Source organism: Pteropus medius, unplaced genomic scaffold (genome assembly GCF_902729225.1).
Source record: "Pteropus medius unplaced genomic scaffold, Ma_sr-lr_union100, whole genome shotgun sequence".
NCBI lineage: Eukaryota > Metazoa > Chordata > Mammalia > Chiroptera > Pteropodidae > Pteropus > Pteropus medius.
In genome coordinates this window covers 15637599-15650086 of record NW_024345601.1, presented here as the reverse complement: position 1 = coordinate 15650086, position 12488 = coordinate 15637599, and the positions used below count along the sequence as shown (strand labels likewise).

The window sequence follows — 12488 nt, the reverse complement described above, 5'->3', positions numbered from 1 at the left end:
TGCCATAAATAAAAGCCAGGATCAACTGTAATAAACGGAAGACAACAAAAAAGCATATTACTCTTCTTTAGTAAGTATTATTAAACTCGCACTAGATACTTTTGCCTGCTGAAGGCTGAGATTTACAGCTATTCGCACTCTATTAAAAATATGTGTGTTAAAAGTAGTGTTGGAGAGATAGTAGCAACAGACTAAGCCTTTTTTCAGAAAGACTGAAAGTGGAAAAATTAACAAACTTCAATATATAATTCAATGTCATTTAGTGTCATGCTGTGTATCATGTAATATTGTTTCAAACAGTAAATCACAGTCCCAATCCCACACCCAAAGAAATACTAAGTTCTTCTGCTAAACAACAAAGACTGTACAGAGTAATACATGCACTTGATGATACTAAGCATGAGGCTCATCTTAAAAAGTACAAGACCCCAGCCTTCAGACAAGCTATTTCCAGTTTTCTCTTCCAAGAATCACAAGAATACTGATGGGGGAAAAGCGAAGAGAAATGGGTCATTATCTTAAACCTAAGAAACACCAGAAATGACACTGTCCACAGTTTATCAAAATCGGTATTTGATTAAGCAGATGAGGGTGGGGCAGGCATACTGAGAGAGGAATGCTAAGTATTAGGAATGGTAAAAAGGAGGTTGGACACTTGTTTTCTATTCTTACAAGAAATTGATGAAAATAACGAAGAACCCTTGAAAGTAAAACGTCACTATGAGAATCTAAATTTCAATAAGGAATGGAAAATATACTCCACACGATTCAAAAGATAATATTGATAAGTGTTTTTTTTCCTACTTGTAATCATGTAACCCGTGTTAAAAAAAAAAAAAATCAAAACTATACAAACTTAAGAACAGCATGCGGCACTTACTGGTAATGGACCCAGGAGGGTCCGAGAGTTTTCTTGAACTGAGCAAGTCCTACGATATCAATATAAATGAGCTCAACAATTCTGTCTCCTACAGTTGGACAGCCGGATCGGTTTCCCACAACCTTCTTCATTATTCTAGAGAAAGGGAAGAGAGGAAAGAAAAATTTACTTCAAGGTACTACATTTAGCGACTTTAGTAGGCAAATAAACATCAAAGAATCCTTATCAGGGAGAATGGCACAGCCCTTCCCAACCCTCTGCTTATTCAAATTCTTCCTGCCCATCAGGGCCCATCCAGAGCTTTGATTCTGACTTCTGCTAAAGGAAATGGTGGTACACAAACATGGCCTTTGAAACCAAGGAAGATAGGGGTCTGAATGTCACAACTATCTAGCAACTGTGAGATTTAGAGAAGTTACGTAACCTTAAAAAGTTTCCTCATCCTCAAACAATAAAACAAACAAAAAACCCAGCACACAACCAGAATGGACACAGAGAAGAAAGCAACCTCTCAGGCCTTCTTCAGGTGGTTAGATGAGGTACTAAGTAGAAAGTGACTAATGTACACGAGATCCTCAGTGACTATTGTTTCTTATTATGCCAGCCTTTAATGACCTCCTATTTCTGACCTCTTCTATTTCTAGCCTCTACAGTAGAAACTTCATTCTATATTGTCTTGTACTATTTCCGAATTTCTTCTCTTACATCAAATTGTTCCTTCTGACTAGACTGTATTACATCCTGGCATTACAGTTTATATTTTCTCATTGCCCTTTCTTCCATCCACCCATCCGTATCAACCCACCTTTGTACTCAGAGAGAGCCAACATACAACTTTACATGTGGAAGTAAATAACTGTTAATGGTACTGCCATTAGCATGACCTAGAAATAGGTCATCATTGAAGCCTTTTATTCCTGCTCACATCCCATAAGAATCCTTTCAAATTAGGGATAGATACCCTACTTTGACATAAACAGGATTCTGCTCTATAGCTCCAAACTACCTCAGGCACCTTGCTCCTCTCCTCTGGTTACCTGTAACCAATTTCTTCCCAAGAACCTGAAGATTTTTTTTTTTGCAAAGGACTAGATAGTAAATACTTTCATCTCTGAAGGCCACATTTTCTGTCTCGACTACTCAACTCCGTCATTGTAGAATGAAAGCAGTCACAGACAAAATATAAACAGTGGGTGTTCCCATGAAACTTCATTAACAAAAACAGGCAGGTCTAGACTTGGCCGCAGTTTCCTGACTCTTAGGTCCACCCTGTATTCAGTGGTTCCCAAACTTGTCTGTACATCGGAATTACCTGGAGGCATCAAAAGATACTTATACCTGTGTTCCATCCCCAAAGGTTGTGATTTAATTAGTCTGAGATATGGTCTGGGTTTTGGGCATCTACAAAGTTCCCCAGGTGGTTGTAACGTGCAGGCATGTTTGGGAACCACTGCGCTATGTTGCTTCCACAATTATCTTGTTAAATAAAATACATCTGTCGCTGTCACCGAAGTTCCCCTTGACCATCGAACTATGTCTTTGCCTGACAGACCCCTAATATTCCTTTCCTGACCTCCCTAGTAAGCACTTGTCCCTGGGGCTCCAACAGTATGCCTTTTGTTTACTCACGCACCCATTCATTCACCCACTTATTCGTCCTTTCACTCATTTGTTCAGTTAATAGTTTGAGCCCCCAATGGTGTGTTAGGCATTATTCTAGGCGCTAACTACACAGTAGAGAACAATATTCAAACAGTTTCTGCACTCCCCGTGCTTACACTCTACCGTCCACACTTCAATTAGTACTAATCACATTGTAATGGATGTGATTATTGTGTAATGTATTAGTTATAATTATAAAAAGATTAGCATCTCCTTGACCACATGCTGGTCATCTCTGTATATCCCATACCAAAAACCAGCCCACATAAGGCACTGGAGGAATGAGTGCTAACTGTATGAATGCATCCACTTCATAGATTGTGTACCCGATGTGTTTTAAAGCAAGCAGCGGGGAAGCAACAGAAGGCAGCATGCCGAAGGGACAGAGTGGTGATTAAGGGTTCAGGAGACCCTAGGTTTATCCAGACCGCAAAGGAACAACGCGGTACAGTAGACAGAAGCACCGCCTGTGAGGTCAGACAGACATAGGGCTTGAGTCCTGGCTCTCCCATGTATTCTCCACGCAACCTCACACAACTCATTTGTAGGTTGAACCTCGGTTTCAGCAGAGACCAGCAGTACCCAGTACCTACTTCCAGGTTTGTGTTAAGGACTAAAGAAGATGAAACATGTAAAATGCTTAGTATCTGATGCACAGTAAGTGCTCAACAAATGTTAGCTGTTAATAGTCATCATGGCTGTCATAACTGTCGAAAAACTAAAGCCCTTATATATCATGGTTTCAGAATATGGAAATCATTTAACAAACGACAACTGATGTTATCTTACTGCTATCGCTTTCACCCCAACACTGCCACTACTGTGGACCTGGGACTTAATACAAGTGTCTTCTCTGGGAGTCAGTCAGGATCTTGAACAATAAAGTAGAAGCAGGATGGGACATATTTGAATACCCCTTTCATCTCTAGAATGTTCATTCAAGGTGTTTCTTCTGGAACATCTGACATATGGCAGAGGATAACCTGGCTGTTCGGTGGAAAGTCTCAGTGGGCAGTTACGCAGAAGGATGGAAGGGGCTCTAAGCATGCCTGCTTGGCCAGCTGTGTCAATCTAAAAGCGATTAAGAGAAGGCTAGAGCTAGAAGCAAGTTTCAGTGAAACAGAAAACCCAGGTAGAGTTAACAGACTCAGAGTTTGAAAGTTGGCTAATTGAAAAAGGATTGGTTCAGGGCTTTCAGGAAACTCATTCTATCCAAATTAAATTATACACAGGAACCTGCCCTGTCGCAAGATTTAGATAGTTTGATGTTGAGTAGGGAATGGTATGAATTTCAGCAAGAGACAGGGAATTAGGAAAGTCAATAATGTTTTGTGCTGCAGATGTTGGAAGCACCTGTTATAGCAAAGAATAAGCTCCTTGCTTTGAATTTTCTGGCATTCATTTATGAAGCCTCTGGAGCCTGTAGCTACAATGAAAACATATTATCCTTTTCACAGTGTATGTATTTAGCTCCTGAAAATAATCTTCTTATCTCCTGTTTAGTGAATTATCACTTTCATTTTCTTCTAAAAGAAATTACACACTAATAGAGGGCTTTAAGAGTTTACAATTTCTTTTTTGTATTCTGATTTTAAAATTGAAAAGTAATCTCCTTACTCCTTGAGCTCAGCCAGTGAAGCCGAAATCCTAATGTCATGGCCCAGTAAGTACAGAGATGTAATTAAATCACTCCACTGAACTAATTCACCAAGAGGGCCACCACTGAAAGCTGTCTCAGCAATCTTAAATCCAGATTCCTTCGTCAGGAGTCCCAGGTGAACAAGGACCTGAAAAAAGAAAAAAGAGAGGTGCATACTTATTTCCACTGAATCAAGTATGGACTCCACAGTAACACACCAAAGAGCGATCAACCAACGCTAAAGTCAGGCTTACGTTCTAATGTGAGGTAAGCAGTTTTCTACAAAGTATAAAGAAGGGAAGGAAATTACTTTTTTCATTATTGTTTTAGAGAAACAAAGTCATTGTTGTCCTTAGTATGGCTAAGAGCGTGAGGTATGAACAGATATCCTGCTCTTAAAAAGGATATATTTGGAAAGTCAGAATTAAAGGAGAGTAAGCCAGGACAATAAAATATCTTTGAACAATATTGGACTTTTTTCTACAGCGAGAATATTTTTATACTTTTAACATGGAAAATTTCAAACACATACAAAAGCAGACATGATGACATAGTCAATTCCAACTGTACTCATCATGTAACTTCAATAATTATTATCTCATGACAAATCTTATTGAATGTACACCCCTCATTTTCTTCCAACCCCTCTAGCTTATCTTGAAGCAAATCCTAGACATCATATGCTTTCACCTATAAACATTTCACTTTGTGTCTCTATAAGAAACCCTCACTTAATATATCATAACATCACTATTACCCCTAGAATAGCTATTAATTTCTTAATATCATCCAATATCCAGTTAGTGTTTACATTTCAAGTGTCCCTTATATTTTCAAGTGTAGTTGTTTGAGTCAGAAGTCAAATAAAGTGTGTAAATTGTAATTGCTTCATACATCTCTTAGCCTTGTTTAACCTATAGTAGTACCCTATCATCTTTTTTTGAGAAGGAGCTTGTAATTTACTTGTCAAAGAAACTGGGTGGTATTTCCCATAGTCTCTCTCACATTCTGGATTTTGCTGACTGTATAACAGATTCTTCTGTCCCTTGTATTTATGATAAATTAGTAATTAGATCTTTGGATATAACCAAATTCACACACACACACACACACATTTGCTAATGCTACTTTATAGGCGGTACTGTGTACTTCCACTGGTGGGAACAATCACTGTTTTGTGATGTTAGCAACTAAACATCTCCTACTAAGCATCAACTGCTGATGATCACTAATGAAATGCATTAATCCATTAGGAGTGGCAAAATGGTGATATTTATCATTTCTTCTGCATTTATTAGCTGGAATACTTCTATAAAAAGAAACTACTTTTCATCAACTACTTGGTTATCCTGAAATACAGTTTACATAAAACAAAACAAAATAAAACAAAAACCCTAGTAAATACTTCATTTTTTCCCTTTATTTACCAGTTTTCAAAATTTGTTCTTTAGCATTCTCTCATAATGACCAATGAGGATTTTAAAAAATCGTTATAAAAAATCATGGATATAAGTATATTTGACATGTTTCAATAAGTTGCAGCTATTATTCTTATTATCAAACTGTCCATCTTGGCCAATGGGAGGCTGCTCAAATTGGCTTCTAAGTTCTTTTGACATAATCCTAAGTAATCTTTGATAGTTTCTTTGCTTCCTGGTATGACAAAGTGTTCCAAGCTCATCATGTGCAACTTCTGTCTCAGACCTTAGCCAGTTTTCTAAGAATCTCTTCTACCATTTAGTGGAAATGGTATTTAAAGAGCAAAGTCTGGTGCTTAGGGTGTTCTAGATGATCACTGTAGGCTTTTTCAGTGGACATAGCTAGAAAATTTATTTTCTCTTAAGGATAAAACTAATCATGAGTTCATTCTGGTTTTTTCAATTCAAACTCAGGATTTTAGTATCTTTACATGACACTATCCATCTGGCATGTTATTTCCTCTGAAAATCCCACTTTTTAAGGACACTAACATGATTACTTATTTGCTTTAGTCCAATAAACACAAAGAATTCAAAATGAGGATATCAACTTCACCATCTACTATGGGATTAGTAAAAATTGTTATATTTTTGCAGTTTTTGTCCTTTGTGATATCCCGTCAGAAATATTCAACTTTGTTCTAAAGTCACTAAGATTAGTCCTTTTCTATGTATTTATAGTAAAATGTGATATGCAGTCAGTTCATTTGTTTTATATTCCTTGTGATTTTTAGGTATTGCTTTTGGGGGGTAATTAAATTTTGTTTTACACAAAATAATTCCAGTATTAAATCTACGAAGTAGGATATATTCAGAAGAGTCCGGTTTGCAGACCTGTTGCCTCTACACTATTCCCTCCCTCTCCTTATTTGATCTTTTAAAAATTGTAGTAAAATATACACAAAATTTACCATTTTAATCATTTTTAAGTATACAGTTCAGTGTCATTAAGTAAATTCACACTGTTATGAAACCATCACCACCATCCCTTTTTTAAAAAAAAATTTTATGGTTTATCCTTCCATTTAAAAAATATGAGCAAGAACTATGTATGTATAGTATATATTTGTGTGTATATGTGTCTATATGTATATATGTAGGTATAGATATATAAATTTCCTCTCTCCTTTAAAAATAATATTCACGATTCTCCACCTAACATCTCTTCACCTAACAATATATCCTGGAGGCTACTGCATAGGGTTATACAGAAATACTGTTTATTTCTTTTTATGGCCCATCTGGATCTCTGTCTAGATACTCTTCTATAGACTACTTGGTGCTAGGACGTTTGATCCTGCTATCTCATAAATTCAAGGGATCTAAGCAAGACTGACTCATTAGAGTGTGACTTGAGGTTCAGCAAGTGTATCTGTATTTTCTTCTTCGGGTATATCAACTTCATCAAATTAGGAATACCAAACTCATTTAAAATTTATTTTTAGGTATAGAAACAGATCTTTTACTTTGCTCAGTTATTTGTAATCAGAACAGTTAATCGAAGGCCACAGCCACTTAGTCTCTAACTAATAGGGTATAAGATTTTCCATGGGGTATTCTAGAGGTTTTCTAACCATCTCCTCATGAACTTGAAACAAATTGGTTCAAGTTTAATTTATAGTATCACTCGCTCAAGAATGTAAGCAGGAGAACCAGAGCAGCAATGGGACTCATCAGTTACCCAAACCCCAGAATTGACAAATACCCAAAAAATGAAATTGTCATGATGACGTAACAGGAAGGTCTCAAAGGTTGTATTCAGGTAAAGAATGTTAAGTTTCTCAACACCACCGAGACAGATGATTCAAAGGAAAAAATCTTACAGGCAAATATTCTGCTTAGCTTCACCTAAGAAACATGTATACTGGTTCTTGCTAAGTAAAATGACTGCAACCGGGGACAGGAAACCCCAAAAATGAATGTATGAGAGACGGAGCAGTTTCCACCCCTCCGAAGAACTATCACTGAGACATGACATTTTTAAATCCTGTTTCCAAGCAAAATCAAATTTAAAAAGAAAACTGGCATCTAACTGAACTGAATTAATTACAAACTCACTTTCTTCCTTTTTCTCTTTTCAAGATTCTGCTTTTCTGCCAGAGACTTGATTGCTTGGATCCAAGCATCAGCCATTCGCCGGATCCGCAGTCTCATCCACCGGAATTCTTCATGCTTTTTCATCGTACTGTAGAGAATATTAAAATCTGTACGAATTTCCGCCTAGAAACAGAAATTTAATAAAAATGAATAGATGATAAAAAGTCAGAAACCATAATGGTTTTCATGACGTGACATTTAAAAACTTGAAAGAGATACTCAATTACATACAGGGCTTCAAAAGTGAGTCTTGACTGCTGCACGGGTTTGCTTTAAGGTCCTGGGACTGCAAATTGAAGTGAAGACCCCTGACTGCTAATCTGCTCTAAGGCACATCGTTTAAAAAATTAGAAATTGAGAAAGAAAGAAGAGTCACTGCAAAGCCCTGAGCTATGTTAAAATGTATTTTTTAATAATGAGCACACTTGAGGTACCTTGAAATTCTCTACATCTGAATTTATTGGCCACTTCAGTCTACTGTAGGGCAACAGGATACTGGGAAAGCTGAAGTCAATTCTTAACAGGCTACCTGGTATTGTGGAGGCTGCCATAAAGACTTGTTCTGTCCATAAAATTAAGTGGGGAAAATACATGCTCCTTATCCAGTTTTTTCCCAGTCCAAACAAACAGAAGTTCATTATTTTCTAAAGAATTTAAAAGCTAGGAATAATGTTTTCCTATCACAACTAAATAAAATGTAAAATTCAGGCCAGAATAATTTTAAAAGCCAGGAAGAACATTTTTGTAATATAGCTGGATATAACCAGTGATCGAAATAACAGGAAAAAAAAAAATGACACAGTATTTTTCACGTAACATCTAAAACATACCAAATCCATCTTTCAGTATGGATTCACCATAGTTCATTCTCAACACTCATCCGAGCATGTCTCTCCTAGAGTCAACAGTTTTCAATCTAAGCATGGGTCAGCAAATATAGGTCTTGGGCCAAATTCCCTTTGATGCCAGTTTTTGTACATGAACTTTAACGGGAACACAGCCACGTCTATTTATTTACATATTGTATATGGCTGTCCTCTGTGCTACAAGGTCAGATTTGAGTAGTTGCACCCAAAGATGAAAATATTTACTACTTGGTCTTCTATAAAAAAAAGTTAGCTGATTTCCCAGTCTAAAGACTAAAGACTTAAACCTTTCGCAGTCTCCTACCTACCTTTCCAATCTCATCTTCACCCCAGCTCTTCCAAACATGCAAGGCCTTGTGACACTGAACCATGCTCTACTCCCTGAAAATGTGAAACTCTAGTACGTGCACCTTCTCCCCTAAAATCAGACAAAAAATTATCTCCTTGACCCAGTCTTAACTCATTCATCATTTAAAATTCAGTTCCAGTGTCATCTTTTCTTGGCCATATCTCCTGACTCCTACCTAGGCTGAGATTGCCACTACCTCTAATTCCCACAGGTCTGTATTCCAGCATTCACACAGTTACCATCACTATTTACAACCATAACCCTCATTAGATCATCGAGCACTTCTACATCTATCGCTTAGGAACGCTCAGATAATTGTTCGATAAATATATGCAAACTGGTTGACTTAACTTATAGAAGTTCTTCAGTTTATCACTATTTCAGGTTACGGGTGGCATTTCTAGGAGACTCCACTTATATTATTTGGCATTAGACTCTAATCACAAGCCTAGTAAGAGGTTTCCGAAATCACTTACCAATGAATTGTGATCAGCTTCTTCATAGGGATTTTTTGCTCTCCAAGGTAAATGAGGACACCAATTTTCAACCTGAAAAATATAAATCAGAGACACTAAGTATGCTGGTTTATCTGTAAATGAATTAACGTGTGTACAAAGCACTGAGCACAGTTCCTGACACTCAGTGGGTACTGTATTTAAGTGGGTTATTATTAGTAGTAGTCAAAGACCCATGCTTTTAGTTAGCACTCCACAGATAGGTGCCCTTTCAGATAAAACAGTAATCAGCAAAGGTCCCAAGGAGCACATGATTAACTTTACATCTATCTGTCCTTCAAAGTACTTTACAGTGATGACCCCTTAATCATTTAATCCTCACGTTTCTACAGCAGAAGGAGAAGGGGGTCTTTTGGCAGAAAGTTAAAAGACTAGAACAGTGCAGTAGGGGAATGAGAATGAAAAAGTGTCTCTCTGACTATTTAGCAAAGGGACAGGAATGATTCTTTATCTGTTGTGGCATGTCTAGAAAGGAAATAGCATGGCATTTGAGTCATACAATTCAATCATTTATCTCAGAATTAGAAATGCAACTGATAATTTAAAGCTAATTGATTGAGGCTTTCCTTTCCTTTTCTGTCTGTTCACTTCATGCTATCACAAGGAATAAGATGGTAAAATGTACTGGAGAAAGAGATGAAAAGAAAAAAAACCCTCAGCAATCTTGTGAAAGCCATTCTGTTAGATGGATTGTTCTGTCAAGGCACAAGAGTTTATTGAGTTGTGGGGGAGGAGGACAGAGAAAAGAAAAGCGTCAGGTTTTACAGAAATCACTTCAGTGAAGGTTACCAAAGAAAATTAGGTAAATTCACAATTTCTCCGTAAAGGAAAGATGAAAAAATGCAGAGTAATATTGATGTCTGACCCCTTTGTCAAAACTGGCCATACAATTCCAAGATAACATATCACCCAGTTACTAACATGTAATGAGATCATTAAAGATGGATAATAAAGAGCCATGGAAAATAATTTTCCTATGGCCAGGCAGACCTATAAAAATGAACAAAGCGAGAGGGTGAGGGATATCCTTGGAAGGTCACTAAGAATGCAGGGAAATGTGTGAGATCACAGCCTCCTGGATCAGTAATGCAGAGTCAGACAAGATGGTGTGTCTTCAGCTCTGGGTGAGTTTTCAAAGAAACAGCAGTTTCACTAATCTACAAACTTTGCTTAATGCAAGGTGATGTTTTATTTACTAAGACCAAAATAACTGGGTGGTTTGCATATAGCCAGCTGCCTGCCAAGGATCTGAAAACAATAGGCAGAGGGCAGCAAAGCTTGGGGGAGGGTGGAATCCCCGGATAAGAAAAGTACAATATTCTCTTTTTCTTCTTGTGGAATAAAATTAGACTTTACCATATTTGTGAGTGGCTTCAGAGACTCAAAAGGAGACTTTCTGAATGGGGACATAAGTAAAGTTGAAATGGGTTTTACTATTTAAAAAACGAACAAACAAACAAAAAAAAAACAACAAAAAAACCCCACTAACTTGCCTTGGGTGCTCATGTCTAATTCCTGAGACCTTAGAGCAATATCACCATGAAAGGCAATATCTTGAACTCCACAAATGAGAAAAATGAGGGAAAACCGGCAGAAAAGCCTGAAAGAGGATGAAGACCCAGTTGGCCCCAGTAACACTACACACATCTGTATCTTGTATTCTTAGGCCAGACTGAATTATCTAGTTCAAATTAAATTTTTGTAAATGGACTCAATAAAACATGCTATAAAGCATATTTACAACATGAAGGCTTAGAATAAACTGCAGATCTGATCGAGAGACCTTCAGCCCCACACGAAAAAGATGAGGATGGGCAAACAGGGTACAAATTTGCAGTCAACCTCACACTAAATAACTAAGTGTACACAGCAACGTGTCACATAAAAAATTTCCTCATGAATAGCATGATATTGGGAAAGATGAAACAAGACTATGAATAAAGAAAATTAACCAAAAGGAGAAACATTAGTGAGATCAGATATTGTTAAAAGAGAGTCCGTTCATTCCCTCCTCCCCCTAAGAAGAATCTTCTAAAACTCACTGATGAAAATACAGTCCCAGGTGATCTTCTAAAACATGACTTCCCTGCAGAATACTCAGGACTTTCATTCCTCTTTGAAACTGATCATTTATCTCAGTTCTTGTTACTCTAAATGACTGGATAATGCTTTGCAAGGCTTCAAGGGCATCCCTGAAAGTATGGAAAATGGAGTCGGTCTATTTTAGCTCTCAGTGAGAAATCTTAACCGTTACATACTCACTCGTAACGGAGGAAAACCCAACCATGAACATTCTTGACACAGAATGAGGAAAGTGGGTTATTAAGGTTGTTGTTTTAACCAGGATAACTGGTTAATAAGATAACTGAATTACACATAAACCAATTTCTCCATGGGAAGGGGGTGGGGATATTTCTTTCTGAAACCTCAGAGAATTACCAGGATTGGAAGAAAGCCAACATCTGCAGTGACTCCAAGTTCAGAAACAAACAGCCCTCAAATGAGCAACCCTTTCTTAAATAAGGGTCATTAATAACACCCGGGGAAAATCTTGCTCAAGGCTAATGACTCAATCTCCTAATCCGTTTTCTGTCTGATCTACCCTGGCTCCTTTAACAAATTTAACCCCCCAGCACAGCATCCTACCAGGAAAGCTGGACCCCAGAATGAGCCCACTGCCTTCCTGATCTGGATGCCCTTCTATTTCAAATCATTATTACCATCTCCTCCTGGCTGTCAGAACCCTAGTGTCCTAGGTTGGCCTGTGGTCTCCGCCTTCCTTCACGCATTGCCTTGGCCACAAGTTCCTAACTGTGGCTCCTGGTGCTCTCCCTAGGACAGTATTTACCCTCGGTACAAACACACAAGGCTGGAGCACTGGACTCTCCCATCCCTACTTGACTTCTACAAGCTGGCAGCCCTGCCCCAAGCCCTGTGCCAGGGTAGAAACTGGATAGCCTTAAAATAGTCCACAAATCACTACGTAAGTCCAAGAATTGAAA

General features: G+C 37.8%; 1 protein-coding gene across 6 annotated transcripts in view; it reads right to left on the bottom strand.

Moving 5' to 3' along the window:
* Positions 1-12488, bottom strand: part of MGAT5 (alpha-1,6-mannosylglycoprotein 6-beta-N-acetylglucosaminyltransferase) — a 324384-nt gene that overhangs the window by 117710 nt on the left and 194186 nt on the right. For all 6 annotated transcript variants that reach the window (XM_039874524.1, XM_039874520.1, XM_039874521.1 and 3 more), the window contains 4 exons: positions 9448-9519; positions 7718-7879; positions 4160-4329; positions 881-1015 (listed from right to left, as the gene is read on the bottom strand). In XM_039874524.1, the coding sequence (XP_039730458.1) occupies positions 881-1015; positions 4160-4329; positions 7718-7879; positions 9448-9519 (539 nt within the window). The remainder of the gene's footprint in view (positions 1-880; positions 1016-4159; positions 4330-7717; positions 7880-9447; positions 9520-12488) is intronic.